This window comes from Gopherus evgoodei, unplaced genomic scaffold (genome assembly GCF_007399415.2).
Source record: "Gopherus evgoodei ecotype Sinaloan lineage unplaced genomic scaffold, rGopEvg1_v1.p scaffold_48_arrow_ctg1, whole genome shotgun sequence".
In the NCBI taxonomy this organism is placed as follows: domain Eukaryota; kingdom Metazoa; phylum Chordata; order Testudines; family Testudinidae; genus Gopherus; species Gopherus evgoodei.
In genome coordinates, this window is record NW_022060069.1 from 1,178,345 (window position 1) to 1,196,935 (window position 18,591).

General features: G+C 56.5%; 1 protein-coding gene across 3 annotated transcripts; it reads right to left on the minus strand.

The window, feature by feature from the left end:
• Positions 1 to 1,153: 1,153 nt before the first annotated feature.
• On the minus strand, positions 1,154 to 17,178 carry PLD3 (phospholipase D family member 3). 3 transcript variants are annotated; one of them, XM_030546691.1, is made up of 12 exons: positions 17,098 to 17,178; positions 11,932 to 12,018; positions 10,194 to 10,259; positions 9,183 to 9,331; positions 8,654 to 8,837; positions 7,651 to 7,771; positions 6,761 to 6,888; positions 5,716 to 5,916; positions 5,326 to 5,465; positions 4,611 to 4,776; positions 3,831 to 3,930; positions 1,154 to 2,759 (listed from the first exon to the last, which is right to left on the minus strand). In XM_030546691.1, the coding sequence occupies exons 2-12, from the start codon at positions 11,956 to 11,958 to the stop codon at positions 2,560 to 2,562; spliced, it is 1,482 nt and encodes a 493-aa protein (XP_030402551.1). In that variant the 5' UTR covers positions 11,959 to 12,018; positions 17,098 to 17,178; the 3' UTR covers positions 1,154 to 2,559. The 3 variants fall into 3 exon arrangements, with proteins under 3 accessions (XP_030402551.1, XP_030402552.1, XP_030402553.1); XM_030546692.1 differs by lacking the exon at positions 17,098 to 17,178 and adding an exon at positions 12,972 to 14,682; XM_030546693.1 differs by lacking the exon at positions 17,098 to 17,178 and adding an exon at positions 12,759 to 12,952.
• Positions 17,179 to 18,591: the final 1,413 nt, after the last annotated feature.

An 18,591-nucleotide genomic window follows, 5' to 3' on the forward strand; every position in this document is an offset into this window, starting at 1 on the left:
AGGACTTCGTTTAGCTCTTAGAAGGGGCAGGGCCACAGGCTGCTTTGCATGTTGGGCTCTGGCACACCCTGCATTAACTGCCTTTTCTCCAGATCTTGAGGGTCATTTGGGGTTGAATTCACCACAAAGCCACAGCTTGTTGCCCCAGGCCCTGCTGCCCCAAGCTCAGACTCTCTCCTGGGCAGTCTGGAATTGCTCTGGCTCAGCTTGGTGAGGTTGTTCCATGTTTCCTTAGTGAGCCCAGCAAGCCCTGGGGAAAGCAGCCGAGTACCAAGGTGAGAAGCAAACGACAGAATGGCTTGTACCCAACCATCTCACATGGCAGAACTTCGCAGTTACCCAGGGCTGCCTGGTTTCCTCTGCCCTGTGCCCTGGTAAATCCTTTACAACCTCTGCAAGGTGGTTACAAAACGCTGAGCAAATGGAGTGCTCTGATGAGATGGTGTTTTACACCTGCTCCCTCTGGTGTTCCTGACTTCACATGTGCAGGGCAAGTCCAGTGAACCTAAACTCAGCCAGCAAAACTATTTAAACAGGATTTGCTGAGGCTCAGCAGCAGCCATCCAAGGATTTGGCAAGTAGCGTAGTGCAAGCCCCACCCCAGGTCAGTCTAGAGCAGCCCTGATTTTCTGTACCTTGTGTCACTGTCTACACCCATGCAAAGCGGATGCAGCCTGATGTGAGTGGGGAATTCTGTTTCTAGTGACACTGTGCAATAGCCCCATGATTCGGATTAAGACATTTTATCATTTGTGCACCCAGATTACATTAAACTGACACACGAGGGGATTTTTTTGCAGATTATTTTTCCCTCCTGATATCACTGCAGGGCAGAGTGAAGGTCGTGGGGGTGCCTTAATGGTGTATTTCTTATGCACATAGGTTTGGCTTTCTGTGGAGTGTAACATGAGCTGTGAATTGCCAGGGTTCATAATGCTGGGTTTGCGGAGAATTGCAACATCTTTGTGTCCCAATATGTCTATGCTGTTGCCTACGTGTGCAACAGACCCTTCCAAGCACCGATGCCAAAGCCAGAAGGCAGCTACAGACGCTTCAAAGAGCAGTGACCACTGGGCCAAGGAATCAGACAGTGAGAACTCTGCATGCAGGGATGTGGTAGCTGGGTCAGTCCCAGAATACGAGACAGACAAGGTGGGTGAGAAAATAGTTTTTATTGGACCAACTTGTGTTGTTCTTGGCACTTCTCCAGCCTCCCAATGGCACTGAGTCTCTCATAGACTCATGGCTGCAAACTAGCTGGACAGGATAGGCGAGGTTCTCTCTGTCACACTGGGCCCAGCTAAGAGTTACCTGAACTTCTCTCTAACCTCTCCATTCACAATACTGAATCATGTTGCTTTATTACAAACTATTGCTTCCGACAGAGCCTCGGCACCAGAGTTCCATTAATGTTAACCTTATGGAAAGTTTGAAATAGCTACATTATTCTGTTCAGCTCATTTGGGACAAAGAAAAGAGTGACATAGGCTAATTTTTTAGAAGAACCAGTTGTGTATTAATTTGAATGTGTGAATTAACAAATGGATTTACATGGAAATTCTCAGAAGAATCATTCTGCGTTGAGAGAGGAAATGCAGTATGCTCGAGGAGGGCACACTACATTTTTCTTACAATATAAAGATGCTGAATCCCTGCTTTGAGTACAAAATGGAACTCAGCCTTTACCTGAATGCGCCTCCATAACTGGTGACTTTATTCAAACCTATTTGCTGTTCTCCTCAAGTTTTCAGCTACTGAGTTAATGCTTCCCTTGTTCCTTGCGAGACCTGCTACAGGTCCCAGCCTTGGAGTGAATTTTCGGAAGATCGTATCAATTCATGGAGAGTAAATGATCCATTGGTGAAATTCACCCCCGGGCAGAGGGGCAGCACAAGACCTAGGCATCGGTTCAGTTACTGCATAAGTATTTAAACTAGGGCTGCAGTAGGACATCAATGGTTCCCTGGCCATGCCTTGTCCCTCTGAACGTTGATGAATTCCGTCCTGTGTCCGTGTATATGTTCTTTGTATAGCCCCCCCTGTGTAACTCGCTGTATCTTCCTTCCGAATGGATTGAAAATAAAGACACAAATTAGACTTTTCTAGCACCTCCCATCTCCTGGCACCTGTATACAAACCCTTTGATGGGGATCTGGACAATTACATATCAGACGCTATGGAAGCTCATTCCACTGGCCTACACATGAAAGTCCTGCTCAGTTCAGCATAGAGGGAAAGCAGCAGCGGGGATGTGGTAGAAAAAAGGATGAACTCTCCCTGGCCTGGCTCAGCTGTTAGTGTTTGAAGATGGGGTGTCCTTGTGATCCAGAGAGAGACAGGGCTCAAAAAATGACTAATGCCATTGCAGAGAAACCAAAGGGGCTAACAAGAAACCAGGTGACACCGGATTTTTCAGGCCCTAGAAGGGACATGTCAACCCCACCATGTTTGCAGTGCTGGGGTAGCCATGCCGCCCTGATGTGTATCCTTGACATGCTGTAGCCAGCTTGTTCTATGATGCCAGGATTTCCTTCCGTCAGTCCTCAGTGGCGTAGCCTCCTAGTAACCTCTGCAGATGTCTTCCCACTGGCCCAAGGTGCTGATGTCGCTGCTGTATTGGGAGTTCCAGTCCCGTTCGAACACAGCCTGGAGTTGTTCCCGCACTGAGAGCTCGCCCTGGGCATTCGTGTCACTCTGGTTTACCACAAGCGCAGATCCTGCTGTTCTGACAAAATAGTCTCCTGACCAGTTGGAGGTACCTTCGGGGAGAAGGAGGGGAGAGCTTATCGCACCTGCCGGCCCAATTGCCATCATGACGCTGGCAGCCCTGGGCTCTCCCATATCGCACAAGTCTGTTCTACCAACCCAGGCATGTCCAAAGACAAGAGTCTCTGCTGCCAGCATTTCCTGGGTATGCCACCAGCCTGCAATTCTCAGCCAGGTCCTCCTCTCCACTTGTCCTAACTAGGAATGTGCCCTCCCCCCCGCGTCCAGCACCACAGCACGCAGCTGCTGTTCTCTCTTGTGCACTGATGGGGAGCACGGACCGGCCATGTGCAGGCCCCTCCACTGGCTCCCTGTGTGTTTCAGGCTTGAGTTCAAAGCTGCCCACTTCATAGTTAAACAACTTCATGGCCTTGCCCCTCTCCTGACCCTACAGCCCCCGGGCCCAAGTCTCACCCACAAGAAGGACCCTTTATACCATTCTGGCAGTGTGTAAAAGGGCCTTAAAGTGAGTAGGAATGGCCCCTGAGCAGCCCCATCTGTGGGTGCCGCCCCAGCTGGGGGGGGCTGGTGTAAGGCGTCCACCCCCGCCGGTCTCAGCCCCTGGCCTTGGGGTGCGGCCTAGCACTAGTCTCTGCTCCCAGAGGCTACAGGAAGCACAAGGTAAATCAGAGCAGACTTAGGCCCCTGCATACTGACACCATTGTAAGGATCGCCCCTCGCACACAGGAGTGAGGAGCTGAGAATCGTACCACTGGCGGGCCTCTCGCTCTGCCGCCCTCCTCGTTCCCCGGGGCCAGCTACTTTCACCTTCCTCCCCCCACCGTCCATGCAAGGGTGTCTCCTGCGCCGGCAGTCGGAGTCTGTGCCGTGCCGCCTCGCCATCTCCTGTCAAATCTTGGCTGGACACAGCACAGCCTTTGCTCGCCTAGAGCTCTGGCGCTCTCCCGGGCTCTGGGTTATTTAGTATGTAACCCTGAACTATATTATCCTGTGTGCGGCGAGATGGTTGTCAGTGTGACAGGGAGGAAGGATACAGGACGTATTTAATAGTGGCGGTAGGGAGGCGTCAGCAGTGGCGGTTCGATCCTTCGGGGTCTACTCACCAATATAGGCCACCTTGTCGGTGACCATGTACTTATTGTGGTTGACTCTTGCGTAGGGGATCTCGGCTTGTGTCTCATTGACTGGAATGGTGAAGAGCCTCTTCAGATGGAAGGGAGGAAAGCAAAGACGCCACAGGATGAGTGTCCTAACGCATCAGTGCACCGTAGATACCGGCCGTGAAAGAGCCGCTTTGAACCCATGGCCAGCTTACCCGAGAATCCAGCTGCTACGGACCAGACTGTGCAGATCTACCCCAAACCGACTCCTAGCCACAGCACTGGCCGGGGCTTGCCACCGCCAGTTTCGCTGCTGTGCTCCCCTCACAGCTGATTCCAGGACACGCGCTCCCTGCTGGGCGTGTAGAGCCCATTTCCCCAGAGAACCCTGCTCAGAGGCAGCACTGCGTGATCAGCGAGGTTCCTAGTTTGATATGGCTAGGTTGATTTCACAACTTGGGGAATGAGGGACAATGGTCCCTTTAGCCTCAGCGAGGCCCTTTGGATCCAGCTGGTCTCCTATCACAAATACGACCCTGGAGAAATCTTTTGGGCAAATGCTCCAGCATTCTAAGGATGAGGAAACCAGTCCAGAGAGGAGCAGTCTCAATGGAGGTCAGGACTACGCGTGCTTAGCTTTAACTGTGGGCTTAAGTGCTTTGCTGGATCAGGGCTTTAGGGACTTGCCAAAAGCCTCAAGAAGGGGAATGAGTGTAAGAGGCAAGATCCGAACTCCAGGATTCCTGACCCCTGCTGCTGCGCTGAGCTCAGAGCATTACTCACCACTTCCACACTGTAGTGCGTCCTATTGTCCTGCATGGCAGCCAGAGATTTCAGGAAAGGAAACATGGCTGGCTTGGAGTGCTCCCAGCAGCTAATCAGCAGTCGAATGTGGACTTGCCTTTCGTAGGCTGCTTTCCTGAGATGATTGTCAATAGTTGGCCAATACCTGGGGAAACAAACAAGGCTTGGCCTGGCGCCTCTCCGAGTTACTAGCTCCTGGGGTCCTTTTCAAGTAACTTTTTCAAATATATTGGCCTGAATTTTCAGAATGGACTAGCAATTTTAGGATGCCCCATGTGCAATGCCTGAAAGAAAGGACATCTGATGAAGATCGGGTCCCTTAGGGCATCTCAATTTGGGCTGCTAAAATCACAGGCCCCTTTTGAAAACAGGGCCCATGGGTTTTACTCTGCGCAATCCTGGCGGTTCCCAAGAGAGGGTGTGGTGTGAAAAAGGCAGGGAGGGGATTGGCAGCGGCACAGGAGTGTTAAAGGGAGATGTCTGAGCAGCATATAGGGCCCAGGAGGAAACACAGGCAGTGGAGACGGGTGAACCCTTAAAGGACGAGGATTACAACCCCCTGCCCTTGTTACCGAGTTCAACTCAGACACAGCTCATGCCTGAAAATTTCCAGCGGCACACACTGCACTGCGAACTCAGCATAGCTGCGTGCTCGGGCCGAGAGCTGCTTCGCAAAGGGCTGCTGAGGCTTTACCTCCTTGGGTGCGAGAACTCCATGGTTGGCAGGTAGCTCATCACGGCGATGTGCACGAACTGGCTGGCATTGTCGATGACACTGAGCAGTGCATGGAGGTCCTCCGTCCGTCCCTCGGCACACAAGGCTGGCGGGGAGCTCTGGGCACAGTACAGAGGGGTCAAGCTGACGGCTGCATGGTCGGGAAGGAAATTGTCCTTCCATGTGCAGCACGGCCTGACTGGTCAGGTGCACCACAGGGGGCTTGAACTCACTTTGAAGCAGCAAGTATTGGCCACTGCAGGAGGCGAGGTGACTGACTAGAACAAGGCTCTGTTTGATTACGGCAACTCCTACATGAAACCAATAAGAAGGGGCAGAAGAGGGTTACCCTGAGGTGCCTCAACTTACAGAAAGGTACACATCGGCATCTGTCCCGTTCAGCTGCACCTCCAGAGGCGTCTCCTTGTTGTACGTGGTGGAGTAATTGGCTGGCCAGGGCGATGGAATGGAGGCATCTGGCACTCCCAGAACCCAATAGGCTTCAAACATCTTCCCTAAGTCCTTGGCCAAGCAGCTGCAATTGTAGACAGCCACGCCCAGCTCCTTCACCTGTGGTACAAGCAGCACTGAACTCTCCGTCACGTGCAGCTGGCTGGCGTGAGGAATTCCCAGCGCTGTGGTTGTGTAAGCTGCGTATTTCAGAGCCTCGGGGGTCTCCTTCCTCACCCCCCCTCTAGCTAATCTCTCTAGGGTCTCATATCAGCACCACAGTACCTGGGTGCCCCAAAGAATCAGAGCGACAGTGCTGGCCTTGCCGGTGTCTCTGCTGGGCTCATTCTGACAGCCCCAGATGAACAGCCACTCAAAGTGGTGCTTGAGCTAGTCCAAACTGCTCCTGGCACCAGGCATGGAATAACGTTTCCAGCAGGCCACACGGCCTCCCTCCGAGGGGCCATACACAGCAGCTCTGACCTTGAGCCCTGGGCACTTTGCTACAGAGATGCTTTGATTTTCCTGAGGAAGGGTCTTTAGCAGCCCCCAGGATTCCCATCCCCTGCAGGCTTGGGCATGAAGAATCCTAGATGTTAGAGACCAGTGCCCCAGTTCCACAGCGAGGTCCATGTGGCTGGCTCCTCTCCTGCCATTGACCTCAGTGGGGTCCGGATGGGTCAGGCTCCATGCCCTCATGCTAGACGGGGCCCCAGGTCAGTAGCAGAGCTGGGACCACGGCCCAGAAGTCCTGGCTTCCAGTTCCTACTCTTGGCACTAAGCAACACTCCCTCAGTTTTCCCTACACCCCAGCCTGGCCCTGCCTCTCAGAGCCCGCCCAGCGCCTGCCCCTCAAGCAGGGCTCCTTCTGACAACCCCAGACGAAGAACAGCCCATCAAAGGCACAAGCCTATGTGGCACCCCAGCTCGGGCGAAGACCCTCTTGCCCCTAGGAGGTGTTTACCTGGGTCAGGGAGCGCCAGTCCATGTTAGCGCTGCCAAGATAGATGTGGGTCTTGTCAATGATCCAGAACTTGGTGTGCAGCACCCCATCAGTCAGCCTGCGCATGTTGACTTTGCGGACAGCAGCCCCTAGGGTATGTAAAGGACAGGGAGCTCTTTCACAGCCAGGTCCCGGAATTGGAACGGTCCCTTCAGAGAGCCGCAGAGGCACCAAGTGGATCGAACTGGGAGAAACCGGCCAGAGGGAGCCCTGGGGAGCCGTTTCCTGATTTCCTCGGGTGTCTTCTTGCAGAGCCTCTAATGACATCACCAGCCAGTGCCCAGTGGTTCGTTATCAGAGGGCTGCTCTTGAGTGCTGATTGTAAGGACTCAGGGACTAGAACCTGGGTCTCCAATGCTGCAGGAAGTACCGCCCAAAGAGACCCCAAGTGACAGTACCCTGTGGCCCTCAGATTGGCCATGTGCCCCTACTTAATCCCAGGGGCTCACCTAGGAACTTGTCTGGGCAAACACACGGACCATGGCTGCTGCAGTGCCAGACTTCCCCTGATCTCCAGTCTTTGACCCCGGCCTGACTCTGACCCTAGGATCCAGCCTTGTGATTCCTCCAACTCCTGCCCCGTGACGCCTGTCCCTGGTGGGCAGACCTCAGCCCAGCTGTAACCACTAGGCAAGACTGCCTATGCCCCAGTCACTTACACTGATGGGGCTATGCAGGCTGCTTTAGTGTTAGAACACCCAAGATAGTCCAAAGTGCCTAGTGAATTTTGGGTCCCCAAAGTGTAATACCACGAAAGGGCTGATTTTCAGAGGGCAGATGCTCAGCTCTTTCTGGAAATCAGGCCCCATCAGGGGGTCTCAGGTTGGGCCCCCGGTACTCAGGAATCTTACCGCTCTGCTCCAGTGCTTGCAGGTCATCCAGGGGCTGCTTTGAGGATGGGCTGCTGACTGCGATTCTCAGCGAGACACCTCGCTGGGGTAACTGCAGCAGTTCTGCCAGGATTTCTTCACCCTGTTTTTAAAAGAGGGGTTAAAAACACCAGTAAGTCCAGACGAGGGGCTCTCTGCCAATGCTGCCTCCTCACCAGGTCAAAGTGGGCACGATTCATACGGCTATGTGCATGTGCCTATACACGCAGCCCCACGGGCATCACACCGACTCGGGGAAATTCACCCCGACTCGTGCTGGTCTCTCTGCGTGAGGCAGGGGCTGTGCATTGGACCTGCTTCAGCTAATTTTGCCCTCACAGCTCACAGTGCTCCCTGCATGGGCAGGGCGGACTCACCACATCTCCTTCCAGTCTGGCCCTGTCTCTTTTCTCTGCCAGGATGCGAGCCAGCATGCCCCGCTCTGATCTAACCACAGCCATGAAAGAGGCTTTGCAAAAGGAGGCTCAGCCTTTGGCGAATCAATGTTCCACTCAACAGCCTTCCCTAACTGGCTCCCTTGATGGCCTGGGACGAGGAAGCCGTCACTGGCTTGGTAATTAGACGCTAATTTGGGGGTGGATTCAGCTGGTTCCACTGCAATTTTCTGCCCCAGCCGAGGGACAGCTGGCCCCTGTGCGTTTCATTCACACTGACACAGTGGTGGCAGAGTGAATGAACGAATCCAGCGGTACCAAGAGGAGTCTCGGCACTTTTCTACACACAGGTTTGGAAGTGATGCAGTTAGATCAGTACAGCTTCCTCCTGTACGTTACAATACAACGTAGTCACATTGGTGGCAGCCCTGGGAGCGCCAGCCTGCAGGCTCAGGAGCGTTCTGGCCCCATCCAGCAAAGCTTGTGAGCACACGCCGAGCAGGGGAGCAGTTCCACTGACTTTAGCAGGTCGACTCCCTGGCTTGAGCCCGAGGCAGGATCCAGCCCCTAATTACACTTTTGCTATTTACTTGGTCAGCTGTGGCTTCCTGAGTGTGTGTGTCATCGTTTGTCAGGGTCCAATAGAAAGATGCGATGTCCAAGCTGTTCCTAGCACCTCCGAGCAGGCTCCTCCAGGCCTGAAAAGTGGACGGGTTCACTGTGCTGTTGTCTTCATACACCATTCCCTCGGGGATGCTTTCCACCAGCACAATCCTAACAGGGACGACAACACTGATAACCTCTGAGCTGTCACCCGTCAGGCCCAGCTCATCACAGCCTCTTGCTGTCACTTACGCCGTGCAAAGTGGGGTGAGGCCCAAGGGTGGAGTGTTGCACTGCTGTGTACATGACTGTGCATGGTACAGGACAGCAGTGAACTGAGCCTGTTCTGAGATCATTAATACTTGGGTGCAAAGGATACTGGGCTAGGCTGCCTGGTATTCTGGCAGAGCGCGCCGTGGGAGAAACTGAGCAGATGGCTGGGGATTGCTAGTGAGCAAAGGCCAAGACGCCCTGACATACAATAATTAAAAACCCATGCTCAGAATAGTCACTCACCTGCAAGGGTCACTACACGTGTTGTCTGGATCCTGCCCCACTTTCCCTCTTCCCAAAGGGGAACTGAACAGAAAAACTAAGAGATGAGTGAGAATCCCGGCCAAGAGCACGCCCACCAGGATCACAGCCAGCAGGGCACGGCGGGGATACTGGGGGCAGAAACAGAGAATGAAATGGAGACTGGCAGGCAGCCGCACACACAGGATTGAGACATTCCGCTGAAAAGCCAAAGCCTGGGCCTGATTTGCCACTGCCCTGCGCCTGTGCAGTCATTTACACTAGTGCAAAATGGGTGTGAAATGCTACTGAATCAGATAGCATTTTGCACCCCCCTCTGCACTCTTTGCACTGGTGTAAATGACCGCACAAGGAGAAGACAATGATTAGAGTTCAGGTCTCACACCAGTGTAAAACTGGTGTATTTCTACTGTCTTTAGTAAAGCTACTCCTGGTTTACCCTGGTGTAAGTAAGAGAAGAATCAGGACCTCTGATCCCAGCCACTCCTCTGCCTGCATGCCCAGGTGTAGCCAAGTCTGACTGGCACAAGACATCTTCCCAGCGGGTCATAACAGGTGCAACGGAATCCACAGAACATACTGGGCGTGATTCTGTGCTCACTTCCGCAGCTGTAAATTGGGAGCAAGTCCCTGAAGCCAAGGGGGCCTGATTCACTGAAGCCAATGGAACTATGCTGATCTACCCCAGCTGAGGATCTGGCTCAAGAGAGTCGCTCCAGTGCAAATCCAGTGTGAATGGCAAACGGGGGCTGTTGACTTGGGGCTAGTCCTGGAGTGGAGCTGTAAGCGTCCCCTGCTCTGCCACTTCTCAGCAAACACAAGCTGTAAACTTCACGCCTCTTAAAACCACCCCCGGGGGCGTGATGCAAACATAAGCAGAACCAGCCCAGCATGACAAGGGGAATGCAGAACAAGAGTCTCCTTTATGGAGCTGTTCCGCTCTGCTGACTCCCTGGTTTTCTGGCTGAGCTCAGCCCATTGGCGACAACTTACCTTCTGGGAAAGCCGGTTCGGCTGCCCAGGCAGCAGGAGCTCTTCCTGGCTCTCTAGAGCGTTCAGCTGTGAGGGGACAAGAAAAGACAGCTGTACGCTGTATCTGAAACAGCCGGGACTGTTGAAGTCTCACCTGCAGACTGGATGCAGCTTGTGCACTGGGAGCATGCAGGGGGTGGCGACAGGCCCCGATGAACACAAGTAGTTGAGTTCCTAGCTTTCAGTGAATGTTCAGAGCCTAAATCCTTCTGTGCATCTGGGCCGTAACTCCTCCCAAGCTGCCGTGCGTTATTAGACCATATCCTGCAGCCCTTGGGGTCCTTGGGGTTTTGCCTGATGCTTGGAAAGTGGCTGGACCACAGAGGACAACAGCCTCCTGCTGCTGCTGGCTAAAGAAGCCAGTTCTTTAGCTCCAGCGGAGAGGTGTGTCCTTTGGTGCAGATGGCGAGTTGCTCTGTAAAGACTGCACAGTACAGCTGTTAGGTGCACTCCTTGTAAAGCAAACCCGAGCAGTGGTTCGATTTGCACCAATCTCACTCTGCTCTCGCTCATTTCACTGCCAGCAGACTGTGAGGTGTAAAATGATGGGGAAACGGAAGAGTCTGTTTTGGGTCCAAGGGAAAAGAGACCCGGTTCTGGGATTCAAAGGATCTCAGGCACCAATGACTGCTATGGAAACAGCCCACTTGCTTCGGGGACTAAATGCAGTCACAAGCCTGGCCTGGCAGTGGCGTTCACATTTTGCCTTGTAATCTTTGGCTTCCTCTGTGGGTTTTTTTCACTGTTGGATTTCAGTGTCCCACATGTTCTAGGGGACGGGCTCTCGGGGAGAACCTAACCCAGGGGCTTTGTGCAGGTTCAGCTGAGGGGAGATTCCAGAGCGAGGCCTCCTGGGGCTCTGAGTTAGCATTTTACTATCACACATGAAGGGTATCTGGCAAAATTCTCTCCTCAGCTCAAATCTCAATGTTGGGCATTTGGCCACTGGTCCTGGTTGTAAGGATGCGGGGGTGTAGAACCTAGGCTTGTGGGATCCTGGATAACTGATGCACCACATTGCCTCTGGGGAGCTCAGCAAAGTGACACCCACCAGTTACTGGAGGATGAGGCACTGCAGGAAGTCCTGGCCGAAGAGACCAGAGCGACGGAATCCTCTGGCTGCACAATTCAGCCGTGTAAACCAGAAGTTCCCAAGCAGCAAAGCAGACCCTGGCTTGTGCCCTGCCTTGCTCCTGCCTCTTCCCTTTGACCCTGGTCCAGGCCCAGCCGCCTCCGTCCCAGCCACTGCCCCTGGCTGGAGAACGCACCACACCCCTTTGAATGCATGTGGACATCCCTGTTTTACAGAGGGCTGACTGCAATGTAGATTCAGACCATGTAAACGCTTCTACTCCATGACCCCTGGCTGCTCCTCAGAGCTGTCTCTGGCCAGAGCACCAACCGACTCCCGTTTACTCGGGCACTGCAGTAAAATACTGAAGCAAGTTAATGTTGCTGCACAATCCCAGGGCACAGCAGCACCTCGTGCATCTGTCAGGCTCCTGCCTGGTTAAGCACAGACCGAGACGTATGTTGGGGCTCAGCATCTTACAAACCTCAAGCGTGTATCCAAAGACCAGGGTAGTGAGACCCTGGGACATTCTCACCGCAGCCCACACAGACTGGGACCTTAACTAGAGCAGCCAGTGGCAGGATCTGAGAAGGAGATGTAGCGTTCGTGTCCGTTTCTAAGGCATACCTTATTGGGGGTTACAGAGGGCTTCATTTTTCCAGAACCTCGTAGGCCCAGTGTTGAGTTACACAGCAGGAGAACGAACCAGCAAACCTGGAAAAGGCCAGATGGGAGCAGAACATGATTTCACTGGAGTTACACCTCATTTAAGCCAACGGAAGTGAGATCAGAATCGGGTCCCGCTAAATTATACTCTAGAAGGCGACTGGCTGTAAGTCACCCTGTGACTGCCACATTAATTGCCTCTGTGATTCCAGGGCAAACGTGATCTGCTCAGCAGCGGGAGGCGGCGTGCGCTAACAGCTGGGACATGGGATCCAAAACCACAGCTGGTTTCTTTCTACCTTCACATCCTCATTACTGCTACGGATTCTGCACTCTGCCCTGGGCTGGCATTTCTGTGGCTGCTCCGTGAGCAGAACTCAGCCCAGCGCACGCTCTGGTAGCTGGGAACGGGGGGGAAATGGGGCACAGCTGCCCTGGGGCCCCCTTACAAATATCTGCCATTGGGGTGAAATGGGATGTCACCCCAGCGAACAGGGCTTGGCTGCCAGCGCTGGGCAGTAACCTGGGTCTGTGTCTATGACAGCAGCTCTCCCAGCAAAGGCCCTGAGCAGAACCGTGGGCAGTTCCTAGCTGTGCTGGGATCCTTTCTTCCTGTCCGTGAAGCCCCCGGCCTGCTTTCCTTTGCCTCGGGTGAGGCACTCAGTAACACATGCACGTTGTCCTAGCCCCAACCTCGGAGCCCCCGAGCCAGCTGGGATGGCCTGAGCAGGCACCCGCTAGCACACTGCCAGGGCGAGTTATTCACACACAGAACCCAAACCCAGGACCTGCAATGTTCGAACTGGGCTTTAAATCCATAGGCCCACAGCTCGAGTTCAGCAGCTCCGCTCCTGTGAAGTTAAGACGCCCCAGCGGAGGCTGTGGCCTATAATGTCTGAGTGCGCCTGAAATTAGGAAAAAGTCATTGGACAAACCATCCATCCATCCATCGACCTGTCTAGCCCTTCCCTGCACCCCCATCTGTTCAGCCCGACACATACTGCTTCTCTCGCTAGTTCGCGGCCCCTTCTCTCCCGGCTGCCTCTCTCCGGGTTCTTCTTTCCTCAGCACACCCAGCGTAAGCAGCAGGATGGGGGTTTCTGGCCCAGCCACTCATGCAGCGCAGCGCTCTCACAGCTGCAACGGGGGTGCAGTACATGCCTGCTGAGCGCCTCCCCCATCTCTCTGGTTCCACTGCGGACGCAGTCGCTGTGCCATGAATTGCACGGTGCTGAATTCACTCCCGGGCATCGCCCTCCCTGCCCCAGGCCTCCTTGCTGGGGTGGGGGATGGGGACACTGGCTTCTGGGCTGGATTTCACAAGGGCAAGTGTTGTGGGTCACAAGGCTGGAGCCACCAGGCACGGGGGAGGCTGTCATGTGTCTTGGGCAATCCAAAAGAAGGAAGTTTCGCTGCAGGAGGGTCAGTTAGCACATTCAGGGCTGTGACCGCTCGCCTGCAGAGGTCAGGAAGGACATTCCCCAACCCCATGCAAAGTCTCTAATGAGCCCTTACTAGCCCAGCTCAGACCCAGTGCTCCATCCTCGTGGTCCTCGCCTTTCACGCCATCAGCCCTGCTCTTCTGAAGCCAAGGGAGGATAAGATTTCCCGAGACTCTGTCCCCTCTTGAATTGCTCTTTCAGGGTGTCCTTCAAAGGATCCTGTGGGGTTTCCACAGAGCTCTGTCTTGGGTTTCTGTTTCTTCTCCCTTTACACCTTATCTCTGGGCCATCTCATCTACACACATCAGTTCAGCTACTGTCTCCTTGACTTACCTCTCACCTTCTGTCCAAACTGAAATCTCAGCCTGTCTCTGTGACGTCTCCTCAGGGAGGTCCAGCTGTCAGATCAAGCTCCGCATGGCTAAAACAGCTCTTCATCTTCCTCCCTGCTACCCCCGTTCTTCATCGGTGGACCCCACCACCATGCTGCCTGTCCAGGGGAGCCCAGGAGAGCCGCGGAGGCTGGCAAAGGCAGCCTTTGAGCGTAAGGCCATGGGAGCCCCATGCAAAGGCCTTTGGAGCCTGGCAAATGCAGAGCCTGGCGCCCTTCCCTGGTGCCTGTTCCCGGTAGGCCTGGAGGGGACTTGGCCTGCAGAATGGCACTTTAGATCCTGCTGAACCTGTTTTTGTGCAAAACTTCCTACAGAACCATTGAGAGGGACAGCCTGGCACCTCACCGACCCGCTGTACAGCTGTCCCTAACGTGCCCTCCTGGCCCCCGGCTCCCCTTGCCGGCACCTCACCAACCCGCCGTCCCGAACGCGCCCTCCTGGCCCCCGGCTCCCCTCGCCAGCACCTCACTGACCCGCCGTCCCGAACGCTCCCTCCCAGCCCCCGGCTCCCCTTGCCAGCACCTCACTGACCCGCCGTACCATTCGTCCATAACGCGCCCTCCTGGCCCCCGGCTCCCCTCGCCAGCAACTCACTGACCCGCCGTACCATTTGTCCCTAATGCGCCCTCCTGGCCCCCGGCTCCCCTCGCCGGTACCTCACCGACCCGCCATCCCGAACGCGCCCTCCCGGCCCCCGGCTCCCCTCGCCAGCAACTCACTGACCCGCCGTACCATTCGTCCATAACGCGCCCTCCTGGCCCCTGGCTCCCCTCGCCGATACCTCACCGACCCACCATCCCGAACGCGCCCTCCCGGCCCCCGGCTCCCCTTGCCAGCAACTCACTGACCCGCCGTACCATTCGTCCATAACGCGCCCTCCTGGCCCCCGGCTCCCCTCGCCGGTACCTCATCGACCCGCCATCCCGAACGCGCCCTCCCGGCCCCCGGCTCCCCTCGCCAGCAACTCACTGACCCGCCGTACCATTCGTCCATAACGCGCCCTCCTGGCCCCTGGCTCCCCTCGCCGATACCTCACCGACCCACCATCCCGAACGCGCCCTCCCGGCCCCCGGCTCCCCTTGCCAGCAACTCACTGACCCGCCGTACCATTCGTCCATAACGCGCCCTCCTGGCCCCCGGCTCCCCTTGCCGGCACCTCACCAACCCGCCGTCCCGAACGCGCCCTCCTGGCCCCCGGCTCCCCTCGCCAGCACCTCACTGACCCGCTGTCCCGAACGCTCCCTCCCAGCCCCCGGCTCCCCTTGCCAGCACCTCACTGACCCGCCGTACCATTCGTCCATAACGCGCCCTCCTGGCCCCCGGCTCCCCTCGCCGATACCTCACTGACCCGCCGTCCCGAACGCTCCCTCCCAGCCCCCGGCTCCCCTTGCCAGCACCTCACTGACCCGCCGTACCATTCGTCCATAACGCGCCCTCCTGGCCCCCGGCTCCCCTCGCCAGCAACTCACTGACCCGCCGTACCATTTGTCCCTAATGCGCCCTCCTGGCCCCCAGCTCCCCTCGCCGGTACCTCACCGACCCGCCATCCCGAACGCGCCCTCCCGGCCCCCGGCTCCCCTCGCCAGCAACTCACTGACCCGCCGTACCATTCGTCCATAACGCGCCCTCCTGGCCCCCAGCTCCCCTCGCCGATACCTCACCGACCCACCATCCCGAACGCGCCCTCCCGGCCCCCGGCTCCCCTTGCCAGCAACTCACTGACCCGCCGTACCATTCGTCCATAACGCGCCCTCCTGGCCCCCGGCTCCCCTCGCCGGTACCTCACCGACCCGCCATCCCGAACGCGCCCTCCCGGCCCCCGGCTCCCCTTGCCAGCAACTCACTGACCCGCCATACTATTCGTCCATAACGCGCCCTCCTGGCCCCGGCTCCCCTCGCCAGCGCCTCACTGACCCGCCATACTATTCGTCCATAACGTGCCCTCCCGGCCCCCGGCTCCCCTCGCTGTGTGGGTCCCAGGATATTACAGAGACAAGGTGGGGGAGGTAATAGCTTTTATTGGACCAACTTCTGGATGGTTTGAAAGCTCGTCTCTTTCGCCAACTGAAGTTGGTCCAATCAATGGTTTTACCTCACCCACCGGGTCTCTCTGGATTAGCTGAAGTGAGTTATCCAAGGTGAAGTGGCGGCCAAGACTAGAACCCAGGTATCCTGCCGGCCCCCCGTCTGACTTCCTAAGCACTGGAGCACCCTTCCCTCCAGAGCTAGGAGCAGAGCCCGCAGTTCCTGGCTCCCTGGGCACGCTCTAGCCACGAGAGAGCCCTACCTCTCCAAACCAGCACTGAGCGAATAGCCAGTGACTTTCCCCAAGGGGCACCAGCTGGTTCATAAGAACAATTCACACTGGGAGCCAGAGCCTCAGCTGGCACCAACTGGGGTCGCTCCATTGACTTCAGCGGAGCGCTGCCGAGTTACACGGCTGAGGATCTGTTTTCACTTCTCTAACTCAGGTCCTGAAGAAACACACAAGCACCAGAGCCTATTGCAAGATTTCCCTGTCCCTAAAATGCCATGTCAGGGTGAGTTCAGAGCAAGACAACGTGTCTGCTTGACATGCACATGCCCCACACACCGGGCGCTGCTGGGCCTGATTCAGTTCTCACAGACATCAAGGAGTCTCTCCATTGACTCTAGGAGCAGGTCCCAGAACAGTCAGACAGGATTTACCACTCCAGATGGGTCAGTTTCTCTACAAAGTCTGCAACTTCCAGGATTCAGGGTCTCTTCCGTCGGGGCTGCAGAGGGCCAGACTGAAAGCCCAAGTGGCTTTGCTGTACTTTCTGCTGCTCTGGTTCATTGTTTATCCAGGGCAGGAGAGCAGTGTCCAGTCCTCGCCTTGGTCGCCAGCACCAGGGCAGGTGTGTCTCTGCCAGGTTAGGCATTCCCTTGGGGTTCACCTGTCTTCCCGTCCCACATCACAGTGATGGGGGTCAGGGGGCAGGATTCCAGCTGCGTGCTCCCTGGAGGAGCAGTAACTCCAGGGTTTCGATGCCCGAGCTGTGCCACGGAGACGCAGCCAGAGCGGGCATCGTGCCGGGCTCCTGCTCTGGGTGGGCTGCCCCACATGCCCCTCTGTGCCTAGCAGTGCAGTGCACGGGCGTAAATGATGGCACAAGGTGCAGGGCACCAGTGACTCAGGTCCGGGGGGGGTTCCTCCTGAGCGCCCCCCGCCTTACCCACAATGCCCCTCTCTGCCCAGGTCCTGCTGCCCCGGCCCCCCAGCAGGCAGCCGGCTGGCAGGGCCCGGTCCCCCGGCTCCCCTCCCCGCCTACCTGCAGCAGCAGCAGCAGTTCCCACGCTCCCTCCGCCTGCGTCCCCGGGCCCTGGCCCCGGCCCCGCCAGCCGCGCACCCAGCCCAGGCCGTGGGGAGGAGACAGCAGCCTTCGCCCTCCCAGGGGTGGAGCCGGGCCCTCCCTCCAGCCTGCCCACCTCTGGGCCGGGCTGCACGGCCGGGAGCTGTGTCCTCGGGACCCAGCAGCCCCCGAAGCCCCCCGAGCCGGAGCTAATGCACCGGGGGCGGAGCGGGCCCGCTTTGCGTTCCTGCCCCATTGCATGCCTGGCCTGGCTAGATGGATGCTGGGCTGCCACCGGACTCAGCCAGTCTGGTTCAATGCCTGCCTCTGCCCCTGGCACCGCATCTCCCTGGGCCTCAGTTTCCCCATCTGTAGGAGAGGGAATCATCCTTCCGTTCTCCCACCCTTGGGCTGCCTGGGCTGGTTAGACCATCTCCCACTGAGCCGGGTTCAGGCCTGACCATTCCGCTGGCATTCCACCAGTAACGATCTGCATAGACCACTGCTCTCTCGGCCTTCGTTGGGTGTATTACTCGGACCGAGGCGCCCATCGCGCCCGGTGCTGCTCTACACACCCAGGACAAAAGGACACTTTTGAGTATTAGACGAGAGATGGCAGCGGGATCCCGGCAGGCGGGAGGGCACGAGGCGATGCTGGCCAGTGCCGCAGGCAGGGCTCTCAGCCCACCAGCCACCTAGCCTCTGTCAAGTTTTTTCTGGTCAAAGGAGAGTTTTCAGGAGGGACGCGAAGGAGGCCGCTTTGCAAAGGTTTACAGGGAGCTCTGGAGAAAGCACGAAGGGGCTTGTTTGAACTTTTGACAGGCAGGCGATGGAGGCTGGTGTCATGGGCCGATGGGAGGGTGCTGGATGGAGCTCTGTTACGTTGTGGCCAGGACCTGAGAGAACTGCCTCTCTGGATGGGTCGGCTGGCCCCCGACCCAAACGGACAGAGCGAGCTCTTTGCCATTCTTATTAGCATGTAGGGGTCTCTAGTGGGGATCATGGCCTCAGCACGTAGGCCCTGTCTCCCAGGCAGGAACACGCAGCCGGTCCCACCTGCTCTGTGCTGTTTGACCCAACTGAAGTGATGACTGGGCTTGCTTCATAATTTCAGCATCTGAGGGTTAGTACTAGCTCAGGAAGCACTCACCCAAATCCGCTCTGGGTTTGGACTGAGCAGTGATGTTAGCACTGGGGACTAGGCAACACCTGGTGAGTCAGGATTTGAACCAGCAGCTCCTGGATACACCTGTAGCAAGCCAGGTTGTTGGAGAGAGATCTTTGATAAGTGCACAAAGGCCAGTGCCTGTGTGTGTCTGGTAGCCACATGGCCCAGCTTGCAGTCCTTCCTGGGCCCTTGGGTGTCACACCAACGTAGCCAGGTCTCCCTTGAAACTGGCCTCTCTTTTCCCAGCCCCACCCATCACATGGCACTCCCACCCCCCATGTGTGCATGTTACATGCCTTCACAAA